At 41.2% G+C, this 25063-nt stretch overlaps 1 protein-coding gene and 1 long non-coding RNA gene across 2 annotated transcripts in view; one reads left to right on the forward strand and one right to left on the reverse strand.

Annotated features, from left to right (window-relative positions):
- LOC135967585 (uncharacterized) overlaps positions 1-6718 on the forward strand; it is a 72557-nt gene extending 65839 nt beyond the window's left edge. The window contains exon 5 of the long non-coding RNA XR_010581745.1: positions 6456-6718. This is a non-coding gene — a long non-coding RNA (uncharacterized lncRNA). The remainder of the gene's footprint in view (positions 1-6455) is intronic.
- Positions 1-25063, reverse strand: part of GNA14 (G protein subunit alpha 14) — a 216167-nt gene that overhangs the window by 90315 nt on the left and 100789 nt on the right. The window contains exon 2 of the mRNA XM_005581975.5: positions 9331-9515. Coding sequence (XP_005582032.1) covers positions 9331-9515 — 185 coding nt within the window. The remainder of the gene's footprint in view (positions 1-9330; positions 9516-25063) is intronic.

The following is a 25063-nucleotide window of genomic DNA, read 5'->3' on the forward strand; positions in this document are numbered from 1 at the left end:
ATTACTTAATGGGTACAATGTAGACTACTTGGTGATGGTCACACTAAAAGCCCAGACCAGGCGTGGTAACTCACGCCTGTAATCCCAGCACTTTGGGAGGCCGAGGCGGGTGAATCACCCGAGATCAAGAGTTCCAGATCAGCCTGGCCAACATGGCGAAACCCCATCTCTACTAAAAATACAAAAATTAGCCGGGCGTGGTGGTGGGTGCCTGTAATCCCAGCTACTTGGGAGACTGAGGCAGGAGAATCACTTGAACCCGGAGGTGGAGGTTCTAGTGAGCTGAGATGGTGCCACTATGCTTCAGCCTGGGCAACAGAGTGAGATTCCATCTCAAAAAAATAAAAATAAAAAAATGAAAGCCCAGACTTCACCACTATGCGACATAGCCATGCAATAAAACTGCATTTTTACCCCTCAAATTTAATTTTTTTTTAAACTTTTAATACAGAGGGGATGCTTTCTAGAATATTTTGCTTAGGATACTGTTGCAGAGCTTATTAACCAGTTAATAAGCAAATCTGCCCCTAAATTCACCAATACCAGATGAACACCCGAATCCCTTGGCAGGACTCCGAAACAACCCCAGGAGGGGAATTTACCTCTTGGTACATGTTTGAAGCATTCATTGATCAGTGAAGTAACTGGATGTTCAGAAAAGGCACTTCTGAAAGGAGAACAGCACAGACACACCTCTGTCGCCTTTTTACCGCCAAAGAACTGGGGCACAGTTCTGCTCTGGGAAAGCACATTCTGAAGAATTTTGGATCTATGAGCATGTTCCTAGCATCACTGATAATGATTCTAACATTCACAAAAGGTGTGAATTATGACAGTGTTTCACATGTTCCCCTTTATATTTTAGGAGAGCAATATAAAGTTGAATGCTATTTTTATTCATTCATTCATTCATTCATTCATTTATTCATTTGAGATGGAGTCTTGCTCTGTTGCCTAGACTGGAGTGCAATGGTGCCATCTTGGCTTACTGCAACCTCCACCTCCTGGGTTCAAGCGATTCTCCTGCCTCAGCCTCCTGTGCTTGCAATTTAAAAGACTCAGAAAAATATTTCACATGTGTTGGATGGATGCATAAGTGTTCAAATAGAATGATGGCCTCACTAGTTTCCGGATTGTTTGTAACTTTGCAGGATCTCCCTTTTTCATTAGGTTTTAAAAGCATTTCTTTGGATGTGGTAGGTTCATACTCAGTTTTGAGGTAGGGGAAGAATTTATTAACATTTCAATGGTCAAATCAATGTTATTACTCATCACTGGCTCCCAAAATTCCTCCTATCCCAGTTCAGGCTTAAAGGGGAGTGGGTGGTTTAACTGTGATGGCAATCAAGAAGAAAATTCAGTTTCTTTCCATCTTATTCTTTCCCATTTTCCACACTCTTATATTTCAAGCTCTGATTACAGCAGTTTTCACACTAAAGCAAGCATTGATTAATCAGAAAACTGTTGGGATAAATGGAGAAGCTCCTGCCTAGAGTTTTGGTGGAGAATTTGTTGTTTGTTGGTGGTGGTGTGACAACAGGTAGAGCTCAACGGAGTACATGGTAAGAAGAAAAATGGACCATGTGATTTTTAATACCCACCAGGACGTGGGAAGCACGGCCTGAGTTTAAGATTCGCCAGAGAACCAGCAAACCCTGGGCTACGGCCAAAGTTGGAACATCGGCCTCTGTGTTCCCAAAGGTTCAGGCAGAATCTGAATTTTTCAAATTGGATGAGGAAGTGGGATGGAAAAATATATTTAAACAGGTGTTTTAAAAAGTAGAACATAAAAGCCTCTTAAAATACTCCCAGCCCCGAGAAACTCTCCAATAAAAAAGTGACAGAAATTGACCATTTTCACTGAACTTTGCCTGATTTCCTCACATGCGTCTTTAAGAAATTCTCCTGAAATTCTCCTGGAAATTCAGCCTTCCACTTTCTGAGAATGGAAAGTAAATCTGGAAGAATTATTTATGCATACATGTGAGATTTTATCGAAGGGCTTTCTGGTGTTAGAAATATACTCTCCCATGATCCCACCCCCAAAATACCACACTTGATTGCTTAAATGTGAAGTTAGATATTTGATGCTTATGTTTTTTACTTGATGAATTATCTCAGTAAATCAAAATATGTATTAATGATTAGTAAAAATACAAACTATTTAATTTCCTAATGTCTTTATTTACTCACAAGCAAAATCATATGGTATATATACATTTTTGAGATGGAGTCTCGCTCTGTCACCCAGGCTGGGGTGCAATGGCGCGATCTCGGCTCACTGCAACCACCGTCTCCAGGGTTCAAGCGATCCTCCTGCCTCAGCCTGCAGACTAGCTGGGACTACAGGCATGTGCCACCGTGCCTGGCTAATTTTTATGTTTTTTAGTAGAGACAGGGTTTCACCATGTTGGCCAGGCTGGTCTTGAACTTCTGACCTCAGGCAATCTGCCTGCCTCAGCCCCCAAAGTGCTGGGATTACAGACGTGGCCCATACGGTATTTTTATTATAAACAAAACCTACACCTTCAACCTGTTATTAACACAATCTGCATCTCTGATTGCCTTATCCATCAAAAGGAAATTACGCTTTCTAGGTAGCAACAGTAGGAGAAGGAAGGCGAGAAGGCGCCACTGATGTGATTTTGAGAGAATGAGGTGCAGCTTCTTCCTCTGCCCCCGTCCACATCTCAGAGCTGGAGCTCTGGGCATGATGCTGTGCTCTGTCCCTGAAAGACTCAAAGGAAACAAACAGCATTTGCTTTTGGGTGGAGATTAATTAGGTCATTCCATGGAAAAGACTGCCAGAAATCTCCCTCCCTGCTGTGGAAAGGTTAACAGGAAAGCAGAATCCAAATTGAACTCCTTCAAATTATGTCAAGACACATATTTATCAGTGGTTCTCGACCCTGGCTGCTCAATCAGAATCACCTGGGAGGGACCTACAACTCAATCCACATGCTCAGGCTGCCTTCCAGAGCATGATCTCTTGAGTCTGTGGGGATGATACTCTTGGCCTTGGCCTAACAGCCCCACAGGTGATTCCAATGTGCAGCCAAGACTGAGAATCATTGTTTGGGATGTTCTAGTGCCTGATAAACCCAGCAGTAGGAAGAAGAGGAACTTCAAGGGACTGAGTGATAAAGGCATCCCCTTACCCAAATGTGGGACCTGCAAAAATTTCAAACAAAATTAGCAGAGGCCTTGTGAGTCAATTCAAATAAAAACATTCAACCTTTCAAGAGTGGTGGTTGACCGGACGGCTCAAGTCCATAGTCTCAACTGAATTTTGAATGCAGCAAAAGCTTCTAATGGAAGAGCAAAATGCTTTCTGAAGACAAATCCAGTCCTCACACTTCTAGCAACATTGCCTTCTAAATTAGATACTTAGAGTGGAATGGCAGGCAAAATAATCCCCTTACTGTTTCATTATTGTATTTGTCCATTCTTGCATTGCTAAGCAGAAATACCTGACACTGGGCAATTTATAAAAAAAATAGGTTTAATTGGCTCATGGTTCTGGAAGCTGTACAGGAAGCAGGGTGCTGTCATCTGCTCGACTTCTGGGGAGGCCTCAGGAAACTTACAATCATGGTGGAAGGTGAAGGGGGAGCAGGCACATCACATGGCCAGAGCAGGAACAAGGCAGGGGAGGGAGGGGGTGCCACACACTTTCAAACAACCAGATTTCATGAGAACTCACTCACTGTCATGAGGACAGCACCAAGGGGATGGTGCTAAACCATTCATGAGAAACCACCCTCATGTTCCAATCACCTCCCAACAGGCCCCACCTCCAACAGTGGGGATTACAATTCAACATGAGATTTGGGCAGAGACACAGATCCAAACCATATCAACTATTAACTCTTCTTTTAAAAATTTGTTTTGGTTCTTGTCATGATTGCCCTTACAATTAAAGTCCCTTGCAAATATGACATGACCCCAGTGTAGTTTAGCACTCCTATAAGCAGAGCAGAAGGGCAGCAAGGGAGCTAGGGTCACCTGTGAAGAGCCCGTAGGCCTTCTTTTTTTCTAGTGATGACTGAATATGGAACTAACGCGTTTTTGAGATGTCAGGTAGCGCTGACCTTTGCCCTTGGGAAATTCTGTATCTACATCATGTGAACAGATACTACAGAACCTTTAAGGGGTTCATATTTTTTTCCTTCACTGTGGGACAGGACTAGAATGAGAATTTCCCAAGTTCAAGAGACTGCAAACAGCAAAAATTATGATGCTTTTCAGGCTTCTGTGAAATCATCACAAGTAAACATGAATTATAAACTAACAAGACTTAGGAACCCTGCCACTGAGCAAATGCCTTTGTAATATTTATTCAAGAAGTCATAAATTTGAATTGTGCCCATAAAACACTCTTGAGAAACATTCATAAAAATTAAGGTTTATCAACAGAGTGAGCAAATACATATGAATCATTTCTTTCTTCATAAAATAAGCAGGCAAGGTATAAGAAAAAATCTTCAAGGCTATGTCTTAATTGAAAAAACATGTTAGTTAAAAAAAACAAATGCGGAACTAAATTTCTGATAAATTTCCTTTAATAAGTGGCCTGTCAAGTAATAGGCAAAGACTTTCAACAGCCTAGCTGAGCAATAATCTCACTAACAATTAAAATAAAACCCTCTAAAACCACTTTTAATTCTCTTCTACATACATAAGAAAATGTAGCTCTGAAACAGAAACAGAAACAAACGGAAAAAAACAGCAGATAATACAGAAATACTCAGCAATAAGAAATGAGGAGAAGACTGCACCACTGTGAAAATAAAAGCTAAAGTTTTGTTCATCCCTGCCATAACTAATCGTTTCAAGTTATACAATACTTTGTAAAGAAGATAACATATAGCATGCCTCCTAAACTATCACTGAATACGACTGAACCACTAATCATTTTATCATTTTATGACCTAAGCATGGTACTTTGTTACAGTTTCATGTTTGGAATCAAGACTAGCCCTGAGAAAAAATGATTAGAAATAATAGCCACAGGAAAATGATAGAGAATAAATTGATGAAAATGACCTAAACAAGTAATAAAAAGAAAATGAGCCTATTTCTGATTTTTGAACCTGCCCCAATAATAACCTTGTGTTTCTCGAGGGTCATTTAATTTGTAAATCACTTCCTTTTGCTCATATTGGCTTATAAAGTAAACAGAGCATGTCTCATTCAACAGATAAGAAAATAGAAAAACAGAAACAGTACAGCTTCCCCAGGACCAGGGTCAGCAAAGTACAGCCCATTGATTAAATCCATTCATGGACTGTGGATTTTTTGCATGGCCCATGAGTCAAAAATAGTTCTTACTATTCTCAACTGTATTCTTAACTTACTATTCTTACTATAAATTCTGTAAGTAGAGTTTATAACTGAGCCACACTTATTTGTTTACTTATTAGATATTGCCTATATCTGCTTTCTGCACTACAACAGCAGAACTAGGTAGTTCCAACAGAGATCATATAGCCCACAAATATTGACTCCCTGGCCCTTTACAGAAAAGTTTGCAGACTCCAGCCCTAGACCCACAGTGGAACCATGAGCAAAGCCCAGATTTTTTAGAGCCAATCCAGTGTTCTTTCCATTCCACCTTCTGCCTCTCCTTAAGCCATTTTAGCATTCAGTTCATCTCAGGTGTCTGAGAAAGTTTATACAACAGGAATTGAGATACTTGAGCCAGACATGGCAAGTAAGGAGGAGACAGGAGGTACAATGGACTTGTATCCTAGTTTCACAGTCATGGATGGAGAGGAATCCTGCCCGGGATGGTTTGTACCCAGAATCTCACCCATATCTAATTTAGACAATGAGATTTGGGATTTTTTGTTTGTTTGTTTGTTTGTTTTTAAACAGAGTTTCACTCTGTCCCCAGGCTGGAGTGCAGAGGCACCATTCTCAGCTCACTGCAACCTCGGCTTCGCAGGCTCAGTGGATCCTCCCACCTCAGCCTCCCGAGTAGCTGGGATTACAAGCATGCACTATCACACCCGGCTAATTTTTGTATTTTTTTTTTTTAGAGATGGGGTTTCACCATGTTGCCCAGGCTGGTCTCAAAACCCTGGGCTCAAGAGATGGCCACTCACCTCTGCCTCTCAAAGTGCTGGGATTACAGGCAAAACCCACTGTGCCCAGCCTGATTTGGGACTTTTTGAGTTGATATTTGGATTAGAATTAGGGTCTTAGAGTTGATGCTGGAATGGGTTGACTTTTAGGGATGTTGGGATGGAGTGGATGTATGTTGCACATGGGATGGACATGAATCTTGGGGAGCCAGAGGAGTTGAATTGTGTTCCCCCGAAGCTCATGCTGACCCAAAACTTCAGAGTGTGTAACCTTATTTGGAAAGAGGGTCTCTGTAGATGCAAGCAAGATAACATAAGGTCATACTGGATTAGGGTGGACCGTAATCCAGCGACTGGTGTCCTTATAAGAAAAGGGAAATTTGGACACAGACCCAGAGAGGACAGTGCCGTGGACACACAGACACGGGGGAGAATGCCAGACGAAGGCAGAGGCAGAGGTTGGAGGCAAGTGTCTACAAGCTAACGGACAGCAAGGATTTCCAGCCACCACCAGAAGCCAGGGAAAAAGCCGGCAACAGATTCTCTCAGAGCCTCCAGTCAGAACCAATCAACCTTGGTTTTGGCCCTTTAGCTTGCAGAACTGTAAAAACAATAAATTTCTGTCTTAAGCCGTCCAATCTTAAGTACTTTGTTATAACAGCCCTAGGAAACTAATACAGATTAGCGGGCAAACGGAGATGGCCTAGACAAAAGAATTAAGGTCAAGAGAAAAGGAGACAGTGGTAGATGTCAAACCACATAAAACCATTTTGTTTAAAATATAAACTAAGTACGTCTAGAAGATCAAGAGGAAAAACAAAACAAAAGCAAAAACCTAGAGCCTTGATAACTAAGCTGATTAGGTTTTACAAACGCTGCTGCCAACGTAAGCAGAAGTGGCTTACACATGAGCCTTTTCTCCCCAGTGGGTCTGTTTACAAACCCATCCTTGAATTCCAAGCTTCGCCCAGTCACCTCACCACGACTGGTAAACAAAACGCATTTTACAACAGGGGAAAACAGATGAACTGAAATCACCCCCAAGAACATTCCTGCCATGCCACTTCTCTGAAGTAATCTTAAATCTCCACAGAAAGCCTAATTTTGAGAGTACATTAGAAAGGGTAAGTAAAAAAAGAACTGTACCTTTTCAAAAAGATACAGCAATGTATAAAGGAATCATCTCAGTCACTTCTAGAATCTCCTAGTGGCTCAGTGTGTGCCTCTCACCTTACTTCACACCAGATATACGGTAGGCCAAGCTTGTCCAACCCATGGCCCCTGGGCCACATGCAGCCCAGGACAGTTTTAAATGCAGCACAACACAAATTCATAAAACAGAATGAGATTTCTTAAAACAGAATGAGATTTTTTGCAATTTTTTTTTAAGCTCATCAGCTATTGTGACCGTTAGTGTATTTTACGTGTGGCTCAAAACAATTCTTCCAGTGTGGCCCAGGGAAGCCAGAAGATTGGATACCCTTGCTGTAGGTTAATTCACCCCACACAATTTTTTTGTTTTGTTTTGTTTTGTTTTGTGAGATGGAGTTTCACTCTTGTTGCCCAGGCTGGAGTGCGATGGCACAATCTCGGTTCACTGCAACCTCCACCTCCTGGGTTCAAGTGATTCTCCTGCCTCAGCCTCCCTAGTAGCTGGGATTACAGGTGCCCACCACCATGCCCAGCTAATGTTTTGTAATTTTAGTAGAGATGGGGTTTCGCTATGTTGGCCAGGCTGGTCTCGAACTCCTGACCTCAGATGATCCACCTGCCTCAGCCTCCCAAAGTGCTGGGATTACAGGCGTGAGTCACCGTGCCCGGTCCACCCCACACAATTTTTAGCATAACTCTGTTGCAGGGTGAAATTGTAGGCAAGATGTGTTCCTTCATTTCTTCAGGGCTGCAAGGACATGATGGTAAAGACATAGATTGTAGAGATGAGGTAAAGGTAAGTCTAAAATTTGGGGCCTACTGTTTTTTACTATGTAATCCCATAAAAATTTAAATTGATTGCTTTAAAACTTTTTTTTTTCCCCTTTGAGACGGAGTCTCACTCTGTGGCCCAGGCTGGAGTGCAATGGTGTGATATTGGCTCACTGCAAGCTCCGCCTCCTGGGTTCACACCATTCTCCTGCCTCAGCCTCCTGAGCAGCTGGGACTACAGGCACCTACCACCACACCCGGCCAATTTTTTGTAGTTTTTAGTAGAGATGAGGTTTTACTGTGTTAGCCAGGATGGTCTCAATCTCCTGATCTCGTGATTGGCCCGCCTTGGCCTCCCAAAGTGCTGGGATTACAGGTGTGAGCCACTACGTCCAGTCTTTTTAATCATATATATATGAGTGTAGGTGCCACAAGTTCATAATAAAGTTGTCCTTAGGGGTCCATATTAAAGCCCATGCAATTCTGGCATTTTACTAGCTAAATTCCTTTTTCACAGACCCACGAGAGACCCATCTGACACAGAATTTTTCTCTTTATCATCATGTCATGTTGTAATTTGGTATCAATTATTTTAAATAAACTCTGATTTCTAATATAGTTGCTTAATGAACTCAGACACAGTATTATTCTCCTTTGGATTTGCATTCCAGTGTACCATATAAAATTTTATTTTCCTTCTCTCTCATTCCTGCCTCATTATTTTCCTCCGGTTTTCAGCAGATTTTTATTTTAAATAACTGGTGGTGAGGGGAAAGCAAACGGCAGCTTGACACCAGCACTTTACGGAAGCACATTGCTGGCTGAGCCGTTAGCATTGTTCTCATGAGCCTTCGCTTAGTTCCCAAGATGGGTGAACTCCCAACACAAACAAACAAAACCCACTGATTTCTCAGTAGTCTGCACCAATTAGTGAAAACATTTCCTGAGACTGGGAATTCTTGAAACGCTGGCCACTGTAAACCCAATGTCCCCATGGCTCCAGTGAAGAAATTAACTGGGTCTCTAGGCAGAAAGAGAAAATGTATGACTTCCTTTTCTCTGCGCCGGAAATAAGCAACCTAAATAACAGCCCAAACTTTGGAATCCCTGCATGCTGGGTAGCCTCATGCTAGCACCATGAGAGAAGTCCTGCAGAAAGAAGACCAGGGGGTAACTAAATTCCTCAAACTCCTCTCGATGCCACCCCAGGGATCAAGAGCTTCTTCTGGCATCTGACCAAAGCACTCAGGGAATCTTTGTGCTAACCAGAGTGGGCAGGCACACATTCACAAATAGGGCAAGTACCCGCTAAGCACATTACCTTATTCTGCTCACACACATATTGTATCCTTAGCGTGTCCATCGCTCTGATCATGGCTTGCATGGCGGTGAATATGTTTTGGTAAACCAGCTTCGTGAAACCCTTTCTGTCTTCATCGCTGTAACCAGACCCATGGATAATTCTCATCTGCTTGATAAAGGTGCTTTTCCCACTTTCACCAGTTCCTATGAGACAAAACAAGTGGAAAATGCTGTCATCAGACTTCCAAAGGAACATACGGAGAAACAGAGGACCTCCTGGCAGTATTAATCCCCATCCCAATTAATAGGTTGATGGGTTGGATTTGGAAGGGACTGCCAAATGGTTATGCAGTTTTAGGCTACAGAGCAGTGCCAGCCTAAGCCTCGGGCAAGTGCCACCCTCAGTCCAGGGAAATGCTTCCCCACATCCTTGCCCTAAGTCCTTGAAAGAACAGGCAACCATGTCTGAAAGACCTGAGCATTTGAGGGCTTTGTCACTGAGAAGATGGCAGGGGCCGTGATAGGGCTGCTTCAGAGTGCAGGGAGGATTTGAGCCATAGAACATTTGGAGGAGAGAAAATGGTTCATGAATCAGTCAACTCCTTCCTTTCAGATAAACAAACATTCTTCATCCCTGCACAAGAAAGCACCGTTTCCCAGTGGTGCCAAGTGTCTATGTGCTTGCTTCTTTTCATGTCTCAACATGCAGTTCAGGAGGTCCTCGAAACTCACAACACTTGCACATAGCAGCCAAGGAACACATTAGAGTATGAAGCCATCCCTGTTGTTCTTAAATGTGCATTACAGGTCCAGATAGAACATATGTGAAATATGACATCAAAACTCTATATTCATATTAGATTGAGAGTTTGCTTGAAAAGGTAGTAAAAGTTGCAGTATAAGTGACAGAAATTTAGACAATAGAATTAAAATATTTGCTAATATTTTCTTTGATAATTTATCATATGACACCCCTTTACCATGTTTGGAACATGATGGGTCCTACTCATGGCTCCTCACAACCACTTGATGAAGAATTTGCTATTGCTGATACAGTTCAGATCTGTGTCCCTACCCAAATCTCATGTTGAATTGTAATCCCCAGTGTTGGAGGTGGGGCCTGGTGGGAGGTGATTGGATCATGGGAGTGATTTCTCATGAATGGTTTAGCACCCTCACCTTGGTGCTGTTCTCGTGAGAGTTCTAGGAAGATCTGGTTGTTTAAAAATGTATGGCACCCCTCCCCCTCACTCTTGCTCCTTCTCTGGCCACATGAAGTGCCTGCTCCCCCTTTACCTTCCACCATGATTGTAAGTTTCCTGAGGCCTCCCCAGAAGCTGAGCAGATGCCAGCATCATGCTTCCTGTACAGCTTGTGGAACCGTGAGCCAATTCAACCTCTTTTCTTTATAAATTACCCAGTCTCAGGGATTTCTTCATAGCAATGTGAAAACAGGCGAATACAATTATCATCTTCATTTTGCAGATAAGAAACCTAAGATTCTAATTGGTTAAATAATCTCTGCAAGCTCACAGTCGGCAAGAGAAAGAACTAGGATTTACTCAGAATTGAACTACAATGACAAACTCGATTAGAGAAGAATGTCTTGGTCTGATCTAAAGGGGACACACCTGAAGTTCACAGTCACACACTGAACCTCAAACCTCAGCCAACCCACTGTCTTGCAGGCTCAGGTTGCTGGGGCACATGGGAGAACCCCCAGACAGGGAAGTGTCCACACTGTCTCACTGGCCTTGCTTCAGCCTCCAGAGACAGGATAGGTAGACACTGTCCTCCCATTTCAGACACCAGAAAACTGGCAATTAGGGGATGAGCCAAGGTTGGGTGCAGATGCAGACTTGCAGGGCTGGAAGTCAGGTGTCAACGCCTTGGCCTTCAACATTCACCACAGACGTCACATACCTTAAAAAGGATTTCCTTCTCCTGTGTGCCACCAATAGTTAGCCCTACCTGCTTAAAGCCCTCAAAGTGCCTTGGATACCCAGAAGCAGCACATAGCCTAAATGCTTGCTTGCAGATACATCTCTCACCACACCTTTCATCCAGGAAAGGCAGGGCCCGGAATTCACACATTTGGGTACCATGAACAATGTGCCTGCTTTATAGAGAGCACTCAAAGAAATGGTCAATGAAGGACTGAATGGAACAAACATGAGAAGTCAGCAGGTTCCTCCATAGGTCTTACATCATAGACAACCTCAGAAAAACGAGACATGAATTGAACAAGGATAAACTGTGATGCGACCATGTGCCCCTGGGAACCACCATTTCGTAATGACTCTTGGCTGCACAAACCCTATATGAGAAGTGAGAACCTGTAGAAAGACCTTATACTGTCCAGGCTTGGTTCAAAGTCTCAAGTCAGATTAGCTCTCTACTCCTGCAGCATCTTAGAGTCCCTGCATGTGACTATGATACTGCCATGTCTTCTCTTATTCCACCCAGCAGAGCTGAGTCCAATCCAGTGCTAGATTACCCCAAACCAACATTAATATGGCTACATTTACACGTTGTGAAGCTGATATGAATGCAGAGATTATGTAATCACCCCAAGGCAGGCTGTGGTTTATGGTCCTCATGCCAGAAAAATCACTCAAGACACATCCCAAAATCTAAACTAAGAGAATCTTTTTGCTAATAAGAGTCATTCACTTACAATGTTATTAATAGTTAAAGCTAACCCCACCACCAGCCCCAAACACACAAACCCATTTTAAAAGCCACTGATTTTTGCTTTCAGACATGGAGTATTTCAAAAAGTAAATGTTAAAAGTGATTTTAAGGGTTCATACAAGAGAAGATATAGATGTATTTGATAAATACCCATATTTTAAAATATACTTTAGTTTTAAATTGTGGCTGTTCAAAGAATTAAAAAACCAAATGTGGGGCAAAAAAGGGGCAGGATAAAGGCAAAGAAAAGAGACTGAAAGACACAGCACTGAGGGCTAAGGTTGAGAGAGCAAAGAGACTCACTGTGTGGAGGTCCTCTTCTTTCATTTAAGCCTCAGCATCACCCAGTTTTTGTTTTGTTTTGTTTTTTGTTTTTTTTCCAGGAGGGAAATTGAAAATCAGATTTTAAATTCGTTGTCCAAGGTCACTCAGTTTGGAAGTGTTGTGTCCTGGGTCCAAATGCAGGTTTGTGTTGGTATATGCACTTCATAGGACAGCACCCCTAGTTATGAGCTAGTTTTACACTGCATATTTCCCCCAAGTACATGGTCTCATCCATCGTTCCTATCAACTTACGTGCAGCCTTCACCTGGTACAGAGATTCCAACCCTTGAAACTTTACCTTTTAGCCTACAGAGATCTGCTGTAAATAAGTGGTCCCAGCAGCAGGTGAGTGCACGGGAAGGTAGATGATGGCATCATTCTCTCTATAATGACAGCGGTGACCAGGACCACAGGGACGAGTTAAACTCAAGCTAAGGATCTCAGTTGAGTTTCCTCACTTGTTCTAAACAGAAACTCAACACTCAGACATCAAGTGTAAGACTGTTCATTTATTCACAAAAAGCAAAAGAAAAATCCAAAGGGTATGATTTTTAGACTGAAAATTATTGGTGATTAGAGGACTGGGTGACTTAGGCGACTTAGATTCTACATCCTACCTAAGTACCTGTTAGAATGTGTGGTTTATTTCAGTAGCATGGGTCCGCTCTGCCTTGTTTCTTATCTCTTCATGAGGAATTTCTCACCTGCACCCCCACAAAATGCATGTGCTAGGTGGAGGGTCCTCTGCAGCCTGAACAGCTACACACAGCGAAGAGAACAGGAACCCTCACCCTGGCAGCAGCTTTTTGGTTTACAAGGACTGGGAGGTCTTTTAACTGAAAGGTGAATTTTGGTGTCTGGTTCCAAAGGGATTCACTTAGACGTAATGGGGCTAGGAGTGGAGGGGTCACAGCCCGGAGGGCTTGCAATCCTGGACCCAATCCATAAAATCACAGAGTGAAAGAAGGAATAAAATTACAATTCCATCTCTAGACTCTGTTTCAAATATAATTAGGGGAAATGGCTCTTCTCCATTTAGTTTTTCTCTGTTTTCTCTGTTTTCATATTTGAAAATAAAATCCAACAATGGTAATAAGTACTTTTAAACTTTCAGCATCATCTAGAGCCTGCCACATATATATTTTGGAGACAGAGTCTTGCTCTGTTGCTCAGGCTGGAGTTCAGTGACGTGATCTCAGCTCACTGCATGCAACCTCTACCTCTGGGTTCAAGCAATTCTCATGCCTCAGCCTCGCCAGTAGCTGGGATTACAGATGTGCGCCACCACACCTGGCTAATTTTTGTATTTTTAGTAGAGACAGGGTTTCGCCATGTTGCCCAGGCTGCTCTCAAACTCCTGAGCTCAGGCCATCTTCCTGCCTCGGCCTCTCAAAGTGCAAGGATTACAGACGTGAGCCACCACGCTTGGCCTGGCGCTTGCTGTATTTGAGATAGTTGCTCACCATCATCCATCTGCAACTGTCTTTTGTCATAAAATCAGTGGCAAACTTCTGGGGAAGGCACCCTGGCCAGTAACAGATTCACTAGAAGACTTAATGTCCCTTTCTCTACATTGATCCTCTCTGACCTCTCAGCAGGCAATAAAACTGCTCCTGATCTAAGGCTCTCATAATCTCCCAAGTCTCCTGCTATACAGGTTTGCCTTGGATCCTCTGCCTCCCCTCTCCCCCTAAACTTGGGATATTTCCTTTTCCAGGGTAGACACTCAATTACTGGTTAAACTGAACATAGAGACCTTGCTAGTTGGCACATACAGATAATTTCTTTTCCATCTGAAATTAAAACTCACCTCTACCGGCTTCCTGCTTACTGTGGGTGAGAGCTGGGAGCCTTTGACCTTGCAGGTTGGGAGTTTTCCTACAAGACACTTGCTCCTGGCCTTCCACTCGTCTAGCACTTCCCAAACCTCAATTATTTGTGTACCAACCTTGTGATTTTTCTCATACCCATATGTCACCTATGTGATTATTTAATATTTAGCTTTATTATTTCAACAAACTTGTAACGAAAGGAAACCTGTCATAAGTAAAAGACCAGTATTATTTGCCACGATCAAACTAAATGTAACAAAATAAATGACTTCAGCAATATTTCAAATAAAAACATCCTGTCTATCACCAGTGATCCGGGAACCACATTGGGAAAATCATACATATGAATTATCATTTCTTTATGTGAAATTTACCCGATTACTTTTCATGCCTAAAGGAGATTCCCCCACTCTTCTCTCTAGAGTCTTCTGCAATTCTACCCGTGAACCTCATCCCAACACAAAATAACCAAGGATTGAAACTCATGTCAGTACAAAAGGCCTTTAGGAACCAGGAGGAAACAGAGGCCAAAGCAACATAAATCTTTCCTAAGTGATAGTCCAAGGACATCAAAACAGAAAGTCAATTGTTCTAATGTTTACATAAAATTCAGAGAGACTGCCTCCCAGAGAGCCCAAGCAGGCTGATAAAGCTTCCTAGATAGGAAGCATCATCTCCCAATTGTCTGTGATGTGTTCCGAAACCATCGTGAGAAGCCACTGTTTTTAGCTCAGTTTTGCATAAGGCAACGTAAATAGAACAAAAGAAGTCAGAACAAGAATGAGGACACAGCTCTGGAAGTGCTCATGCTGTCTAAATCATCTATGTGCCCAACAGGCGGAAGACGGACATGCGCATAACGGATGGGGCCAGCAGGTTGGCTCTCTAAGGACAGGGACCTTTTTTTTTTTCTCATTTCCTGGTATCTTTGGAGCCTAAAAGAACACAGAGTAAGAGCCTAGTAAAATATTCATGAATGGGTGTTTATTGGCTGTAGACAGCCAGGATGGCTTCTGTTTTGAAAAGCAACAAGGAAGTGGATTTCCCACTCAGAGTAGGTGAGTCTGTTGTGCACGCAAAGCAACCTCACCAGTGAGCAGGCCTCTGATGAAGACACTTGTGACCAGGTGCCAGCACACTGGGAGGCTCAGGTTCCATTTCAGGGCTTTTTAATGGGGGGATAAAGGACTTAAGAAATTCCTTTTGTAATCTTTAGGAAGGAGCGGTTCTCAGCAGCAAAGAGGCCTGCCCAGAGGATGGTGCCAGGCCTTTGGGGGCACTCTGCTTGGCCCCAGAGAACTCATAGCTGACCTTGGGCAGTAGCTACCCATGCAGCAGGAGTTTCTGTACATGTGTGTACTGCAGTCCTGGGGCTTGTAAAAGATACTGATTTATGGGCCGGGCGCAGTGGCTCACGCCTGTAATCCCAGCACTTTGGGAGGCCAAGGCGGGCTGATCACGAGGTCAGGAGACTGAGACCATCCTGGCTAACACGTGAAACCTCCGTCTCTACTAAAAATACAAAAAATTAGCTGGGCGTGGTGACGGGCGCCTGTAGTCCCAGCTACTTGGGAGGCTGAGGCAGGAGAATGGCGTGAACCCGGGAGGCGGAGATTGCAGTGAGCCGAGATCACGCCACTGCACTCCAGCCTGCGCTACATGCAAGACTCCTTCTAGGAAAAAAAACAAAAACAAAAACAGGAAAAAGATACTGATTTATGAGAGCATCAGCTAATGCTGGGAGAAATTCCAAATGACTCTCTACCTAAGTGCAGGACAGCATCCAATGATGGACAGGGATGCTCATTAAAAATGCAGATTCTTGGACCCCTTGTCAGGTCTAATAATTTTGACAGGTTTGAAAATATGCATTTTTCACCAGTATTCCAGGGGTTTGGATGCACCCTATCCACAGGCTGGTTGGGAAACACTTCTCTGGGGCCCTTCAAAGGGGAACCTGTGTTAATAGAATATGCCTGGGACTGGAATGCTCAAGCTATTACATTACATTCAGTTTAGTTGATTTTTTTTTTCAAGCAGGTTCCAATTTTATTTCTGCATGATAAAATATCCCCTCCAGAGCTCTGGTTTTCAATTTCCAGGGGGAAAACATTTTTAAAGTGCCAATAAGATTCACTTCTTCAAGTTACTCCTGCCAGTTTCTGTCCACTCCCTACATCACCTTCACAGGCAGGTCACTCTCCTAGCTTCTGTACTTGCAAATAGAGGAGGTGCTATTTTTCCCCATAAAATGAGAAGTAGCAATAATTCTAGGAAACACAGAACTGGAAACAATTGGAGACAGGGTTCACGGCTGCTCTGTCAACAAAAGAGGTTAGTACAAGGCTTTTGAAATAAAAAAGGGAAGTTGAAAGAAACTAAGTGATGAGGTTCAATACACAGTTTAAGATGAAAAAACGGCAGAACAATGGAGCAGAATTCAAAATACGTTGTATTATTTTTGTTCGGTTTTTTGTTTGTTTTTTGAGACAGAGTATCATTCTGTCACCCAGGCTGGAGTGCAGTGGCACAGTCTCAGTTCACTGCAACCTCCGCCTCCCGAGTTCAAGCGATTCTTCTGCCTCAGCCTCCTGAGTAGCTGGGATTACAAGCGTGCACCACCACGCCCGGCTAATTTTTGTATTTTTAGTAGAGGCAGGGTTTCACCATGTTGGCCAGGCTGGTCTCGAACTCCTGGCCTCAAGCGTTCCTCCCACCTCCACCTCCCAAAGTGCTGGATTACAGGTGTAAGACACCACGCCCAGCCTTGTTAGTCTTGTTGATTCTTTAATCTGCAAAACCATCTTTATTGCTTAACCAAGAGCAGCAGCAATTCCAAATATTTCCTGCTACTTTCTACCATCTTTGGATCTCATTTTGATAAAGAAATAATTTTCAAGTCCTAACTTGATTTGTGAGTACCTCTTATATCAGATAAAGTCAATGGGTCATGCTAACAAGTTTTAATCACAGAGAATTTTTGAATAATTCTTTTTCTAATTTGAGATATCAAAAATATTATATTTCTCCTATTTGCCATATGTGCACTTTTTTTTACATCTGCATGCATCTTTTTTACTGATACAAAGTATTTTACATATTTATAGGGTACCTATGAGTATCTGTTACATGCATAAAATCAAACCAGTGTAGTGTATTTGGAGTATGCATCACCTTTAGTATTTATGTCTATGTATCAGTAACATTTCAAGTCCTCTCTTCTAGCTACTTTGAGTGTACAATACACTGTTGCTAACTATGGTCACTCTACTTTGCTATCAAATATTGGGCTTATTTCTTCTATCTAACTGTATGCTTGTTCCCGCTAATCAACCTCCCTTCATCCTCCCCTCCCACCCACACCCCCTTCCTGGCCTTTGGTATTTATTATTCTATTCTCAGATCCACAAGACCAAGTGTTTTATCTCCCACCAATGAGTGAGAACGTGTAGTATCTGTCTTGCTGTGCCTGGCGTATCCCACTTAACATAATGACCTCCATTTCCATCCATGTTGCTGCAAATGACATGATTCATTCTTTTTCTATGGCTGAATAGTATCTCACTGTGTATATATACCACACTTTCTTTATCCATCTGTCCATCAATAGACACTTATGTTGATTCCTTATCTTTGCTACTGTGAATCGGGCTGTGATAAACATGCGAGTGCAGGTATTCCTGTGATATACAGATTTCTTTTTTCTTTGGATAAATACCTAGTAGTAGGATTGCTGGATTGTATGGTAAGTCTATTTTGAGTTGTTGGAGGATTCTCCATACTGTTTTCCATAGTGGTTGTATTAGTTTACATTCCCACCAACAGTGTATGAGTTCCTTTTTCTCTGCATCCTTGCCAGCATGTTATTTTTTGTCTTTTTAGTAGTAGCTATTCTAACTAGGGAACGGTGGTATCTCATTATGGTTTTGATTTGCATTTCCTGACAATCAGTGATGTTGAACATTTTTTCACATATTGTATGTCTTCTTTTAAAAAAATCGTATTCATATTCTTAGCCCACTTCTTAATGGAATTATTTAATTGTTGAGTTATTTGAGTTCCTTATATATCCTGGATATTAATCCCTTGTTGATTAATAGTTTGCAAATATTGTCTCCCATTCAACAAGTGGTTTTATTCACTCTGTTGACTGTTTCCTTTGCTGTACAGAAGTTTTTTTTTTTGTTTTTTTTTTTTGAGACAGGGTCTCATTCTGTTGCCCAGGTCAGAGTGCAGAGTAATCCTAGCTTACTGCAGCCACAAATTCCTGGGCTCAAGTGATCCTCCTTCCTCAGTCTCCCAAGTAGCTGGGACTACAGGTGCATGCCACCACACCCAGCTAATTAAAAAAAATTTTTTTTTTATAGAGACAGCGTTTCACTGTGTTGTCCAGGCTGGTCTTGAAATCCTGGCCTCAACTGATCTTCCTGCCCTGGCCTCCAAACTTGTTGGGGTTACAGGTGTGAGGCATTGCTTCTGACCTGTTCTTTTTGCTCAGGATTGCTTTGCTTTGGCTATTCAGGCTCTTTTTTGCTTCCACATGAACTTTAGGATTTTTTTTTTTCTCATGCCGTGAAATATGATGTTGGTATTCTGATAAGGATTGCATTGAACCTGTGGATTACTTTTGGAAATATGGTCATTTAAATTATATTAATTCTTTCAATCCATGAGCATGGATGTCTAATTCCACTTCTTTGTTTCCTTTTCAATTTATTTCAGTAGCATTTTGTAGTTTTCTTTGCAGAGATCTTTCACCTCATTGATTAAATTTATCCCTAGGTATTTTATTTCTTTATAGCTATTGTAAATAGCATTGCTTTCTTGATTTCTTTTTCAGCTGGTTCACAATTGGTATATAGAAATGGTACTAATTTTGTATGCTGATTTTGTGTTCTGTAACTTTATGGAATTTATTTATCAACTCTAGGAGTTTATTTTGGTGGTCTTTAGGTTTTTCTAGATATGAGATCATATCATCTTGTTTATATAACATTTCAAATGTCTAATAAAATGTGTCTCCTTCAGGCACATTCAGGAAAAAAAAAGTTTATATCATCAGCAAAGAGGTACAATTTGACTTCCTCTTTTCCAATTTGGATGCCTTTGATTTTTTTCTTTTGCCTGACTACTCTGGCTAGGACCCCCAGTACCATGTTGAATAGGAGTGGTGAAAGTGCGTATCCTTGTCTTGTTACAGACCTCAGAAGAAAGAGTTTCACCTTGTCCCCGTTCAGTATGATGTTAGCTGTGAGGTCTTCATAGATGGCTTTTATTATTTCAAGGTATGTTCCTTCTATTTCTAGTTTGGTGAGTTTTTATCATGAAGGGATGTTGAATTTTGTCAAATGCTCTTTCTCCATTTATTGAGGTAATAACATAGTTTTTGTCCTTCATTCTATTGATGTGATATATCATGTTTATTGATTTGTATATGTTGCACCATTCTTGTATCCCTGGTATAAATTCTACTTGGTCATGGTGCATTATGTTCGCGATGTGCTTTTGGATTTGGTTTGCTAGTATTTAGTCGAGGATTTTTTGCATCTATGTTCATCAGGGATATTTGCCTGTTTTCTTTTTCTGTTGTGTCCTTGCCTGATTTTGATACCAGGGTAATGCTGATCTTGTAGAATGAGTTAGGGAGACTTCCCTCCTCTTCAATCTTTTGGAATAGTTTCAGGAAGATTGGTATTAGTTCTTCATTATACATTTGGTAGAATTTGGCTGTGAATCAATTTGGTCCTGCTTTTTCTTTGTTGGGAGACATTTTTATTACTGATTCAATCTCAGTAGTTGTAATTAATTGGTTTAGGTTCTCTATTTCTTCCTGATTCAAGCTTGGTTGGTTGTATATTTACAGGAATTTATTCATTTCCTCTAGGTTTTCAGCTTATCAGTGTATATTTGTTCATAATAGTGTCTGATGATCTTTTGTGCTTCTGTAGTATTCATTGTAATGTCTTTTTCATTTCTGATTATGTTTATTTGGATTTTCTGTCTTCTTGGTTAGTCTAGCTAGTGGTTTATCAATTTTGTTTATCTTTTAAAATAACCAACTTTTCATTTCATTGATCTTTTATAATTTTTTTAGTCTCTATTTCATTTAGTTTTGCTTTGATCTTTATTATTTCTTTCCTTTTGCTAATGTTAGGTTTGGTTTGTTCTTATATTTACTTCTTTGGGGTGCACCATTAGGCTATTTGTTTTTGATATAGACATTTATTGCTATAAACTTCCCTCTTAACAGTCCCTTCACTGTTTTGGTAGATTGTGTTTCCATTTATCATTTATTTCAAAAATGTTTTAAATTTCCATCTTAATTTCTTCATTGACCAAATAATGATTCAAGAATATGTTGTTTAATTACCATGTATTTGTATAGTTTCCAAAATTCCTCTTGGTATTGATTCCTAGTTTTATTCCATTGTGGTCTGAGAAAATAAACAATATAATTTTGATTTTTAAAAATGTTTGAGACTTGTCTTGTAGCCTAAAATATGGTCTATTATAAAGAATGTTCCATGTGCTGATAAGAATGTATATTCTATCGTTGTTGGATAAAATGTTCTCTAAATGTCTGGTCAATTTGATCTAAAGTCCAGATTAAATCCAATGTTTCTTTGTTGATTTTCTGTCTACATGGTCTGTCTATTGATGAGAGTGGAGTGTTGAAGTCCCCAACTATTATTGTACTGGAGTCTAGCTCTCTCTTTAGATTTAGTAATATTTGCTTATGAATCTGAGTGCTCCAGTTTTGGAAGCATATATATTTAAAATTGTTATTTCCTCTTGCTGAATTGATCCTTTTATTATTATACGCTGACATTTTTTGTCTTTTGAAGTATGTTTTATCTGACATAAGTATAGTTATTCCTGCTTGCTTTGGGTTTCTGTTTGCATGTAATATCTTTCTCTATCCCTTTACTGTGAATTTATGTGTATCTTTGCCAGTAAAGTGGGTTTCTTGTAGGCAGCATATAGTTAGATCATTCATCCAATCTACATCTTTTAAGTGGATAATTTAATCCATTTACATTCAAGGTTATTATTGATATGTGAAGTTTTTTTTTTTTTTTTTTTTCCATATAGTTGTTTTCTGGTTCCTTTGTTCATTTCTTTTTCTCTTGTTTGTCATTGTGGTTTGGTAATTTTATGTAGTAGTACCACTTGAGTCCTTTCTCTTCTTCATTGTGTGTTTCATTAACCAATGGGTTTTATATTTTCATGTGTTTTCATGGTGGTAAATGTTGTCCTTTCACTTCCAGGTTTAGCACTTCTTTGTGCCTTTCTTGTAGGGCCAGTCTAGAAGTTATAAATTCTCTCAGCATTTGCTTGTCTGGGAAATACTTTATTTTTTACTTATGAAGAATAATTTTGCTGGATATAGTATCCCTGAGTGGAAGCTTTTTTCATTCAGTACTTTTCACATGCCATCCCATTCTCTTCTGGCCTGTAAGGTTTCTAATGAGCAATCTGCTGTTAGTCAGATAGGGGTTCCTTTATAGGTGACTATAAACTTTTCATGTGCTGTTAGAATCCTCTCATTGTCATTAACTTCAGAGAATTTGACTATAATATGCTGTGGAGAAGACCTTTTTGCATTGTATCTGTTTGAGCATCTTTGAGCCCCCTGTATCTGGATGTCTAAGTCTTTTCTAAACATGGAAAGTTTTCATCTATTATTTCATTAGTATGTTTTCTAACACTTTCATTCTCTCTCTACCCTTGAGGACACTGATAATTTAAATTTTGGTTGCTTTATGTTGTCCCAAATATCACAAAGGCTTTGCTCTTTCTTTTTTATTCTTTTTTCTTTTTCTTTTTTGTCTGACTTGATTACATTAAAAGACCTATATTCAAGTTGAGATTCTTTCTTCTACTTGAGCAAGTCTATTGTTAAAGCTTTCAAATGTATTTTAAATTTCATTTAATAAATTCTTTAGTTCCAGAATCTCCGTTTGATTCTTTTAAAAAAATATCTCTTTTTGGAAAATTTCTCATTCATATCCTGATTTGTTTTTCTACTCTTCTGTTTTTCAGAATTCTCTTGAATCTCACTGAGCTTCTTTAAAATCAGTATTTTGAAATCTTTGAGGTTTTGTGAATTTCTCTCTGATTGCAATCTGTTTCTGGAGAATTATTGTGTTCCTTTGGAGGTGTCCTATTACCTTGCTTTTTCCTGTTTCCTGTGTTTTTATGTTGATATCTGGTATAACAGTCAAACTTTTTGAATTTGCTTTCATAGGGGAGGACTTTTTCCAGAAGATATAAGATATGTACATATAATTCTTCATGACAAGATATATATATATACAGCACTTTGGCTTCGATTTCGGGTGCATGCAGTTAGTACTTATATGATTTCTTCAGCTGTAAACAGTGTCAATGGTGTCTGTGATTTCCTCAGTGGCTTAGGGTGCAGTTATTAGTGAGTCTGTGTTGAAGTTTTACTGGGGACTATGACGCCTAATGGCCAGTCTGCAGGCCCTAGTGGTGACAGCAGTAAACTGAGCATGCCTGTCCCTAAAGCCACAATATATGTTGGCTCTGGTGTTAGTGGGTCTAGGTTGGCCAATTCTAGGGCTTCCAGTTGGCTTGCTCAGATGCTGGTGGTGGCAGCAGTGGGCCAGGCATGTGGGCAGGTGCTCAGACCACTTGGCAGCAGGTATGATGTGGCCAATGGCAGTAGCAGTGATGGGGCAGCCCACTGGAACCAAATAGTCCATGCTGTTGTTCCTGGTGTCTGCAAAAGTCTAGGAGGGCCAGTCCCCTGGCCTTCAGGTGGCTTGTGCAGGTGGTTGCCAGCTGTGGTGGTATGAGCAGGTTGGGTGAGCCCAACCTCAGCCCCTGGGAGGAATGTTCAAGTGTCAATGGTGTTGGACTGGGTTGGTTGATCCCAGGCCCCTGATGGCAGACTAAAGTAATGGGGGAAGAGAACTAGGTTGGTGGATATGTCCTCAGGGCCCCTGGTAGTGAGTTCAGGCAATGATGCTGATAGGCAGAGGCCAAGCAGTCCACAGGCCACTGGCAGAATGTTCAGGTAGGGGCAGCCTTGGCTGTACTACAGGCCTGCCTCCAAAGAGGATGAGGCCACTCAGTGGGAGCTGCTTAGGGAACTGTAAGGCTTACAGTTTTTGCTGGCACCTTGGTCCCACAGCAGCCTGCAGCAGCAGCCATGCTATTTGTCTTTGGAGCATGTGAAAGTGCCTGGCCTCTCCTCTTCCTTCTTGGCCTGGCAGCAGCAGAAGTGGTGTTGGCTTCAGGGCAGGACACAGTCCTTTGAGAATTGTGCTCTCAGGCTGGTGCCCACTATGGGCATGCCACCAGGGAGGGCAGGGTCATTTTCAATGGGAGCAGCATAGGCAGGCAGCTGTGGGGCTTATGGCTTTCTCACGTCTTAGTCCCACAATAGCTGCAGCTGCAGTGGGATTTGTCCTCAAGATGTGTGAAAAGGGCCAGGCCTCCTCTGTTCCTCTTTGGTCTACCATAGCTGCAGTGGCATCAGCTCCAGGGAACACAGTCCTTTGCCAGTTGATTTCTCAGAATGGTGCCATATTGTAGCTCCTCGGGTTTCAGGAGCCTGTGGGACTAAGCTTGGGCTCCCTTTGGAGCACAATCTCTGTAGCTCTCTATGCGAGTCTCAAGGCCTGCAAGGGTTAAGGACCTCTCACTGGTAGAAATACCTTGCAGGAATGTGGAGCCCTGAGGAGGTCACCCATTTACCTTTTCCTCATGTTTGGGAGCTTCTTCCAGCTCCCAGCCAATCCTGGCCAAGCAGGCTACATTGCTTCCCTCTCCTCCTTTGCTTTCGGTGCTTCCCATCACTTTTCTGTTGAATGCCAGTGTTCTCTCTTACATGATGTATTTAAAGTGTGAATATCTACTTGCTGTTTTGGTTCCTCTCCATGGACGAGGTGTGTTCCTCTGCATCTAGTTGGTCATCTTGCCTCCTTCCCATAAGTGCATTTAAAAGTTCAAATGCAATGAGGCTACAAGGCTAATTTTTACTCTAAGTTAATTTCAGCTATTCATACAATCAAATTTTTATAACTTATTGTAAATATGGTATTCCTTAAAAAATCAATACAAATGTTTCACTTAGTGTTGAATGCCTTATTTCAGGAAATGATTGGCATTGATTTATATTAATCTTTTGTATGTAGTCACATAATCTAGACATCTTTGAGATGTGCCAAAACATTATAACTGATGCTTCCACAAAGAGTTACACAATTGTGCTCATTCTAGGTCAATAGCTCATATGTATAAGATTCCAGAAATGTAACAAAATACAGAGAATCTTAAATATAGAGAATCTTAAGAATCAAATGCTTATTAGGGACAAAACTCTGTTTTAGAAAACCCTCTTGACATCAATTACTTTTCCCTAAAAATAAATAAACCACACAAAGTATAAAGGAAAAAAAAATCTCTTCAAATAAACTCTGTGGCTTGTAGATAAAATATTAGTGATTCTCTTAGAAGTACATCTCATTTCACTTGTAAGAAGGGTAAGTTGGGCATGGTGTCTCATGCCTGTAATCTCAGCACTTTGGGAGGTTGAGGGAGGCAGATCACTTGAGGTCAGGAGTTCAAGACCAGCCTGGCCAACATGACGAAACCATGTATCTACTAAAAATACAAAAATTAGCCGGGTGTGGTGGCATGTGCCTGTAGACACAGCTACTCAGGAGGCTAAAGCACGAGAATCGCTTGAACCGGGAGGCAGAGGTTGTAGTGAGCCAAGATCATGCTACTGCATCTCAAAAAAAAAAAAAGATTCATGAGCTCACTGTCATCTCTAAGAGACTGACTCATAATTGTTTTACTTCCTTAAAAAGGCAAATTGTAAGCATATTCATTAATGGATCTTCAACTCACTGCTGCTTCTGAAAATTA

This window comes from Macaca fascicularis, chromosome 15 (assembly GCF_037993035.2).
Source record: "Macaca fascicularis isolate 582-1 chromosome 15, T2T-MFA8v1.1".
Lineage (NCBI taxonomy): Eukaryota > Metazoa > Chordata > Mammalia > Primates > Cercopithecidae > Macaca > Macaca fascicularis.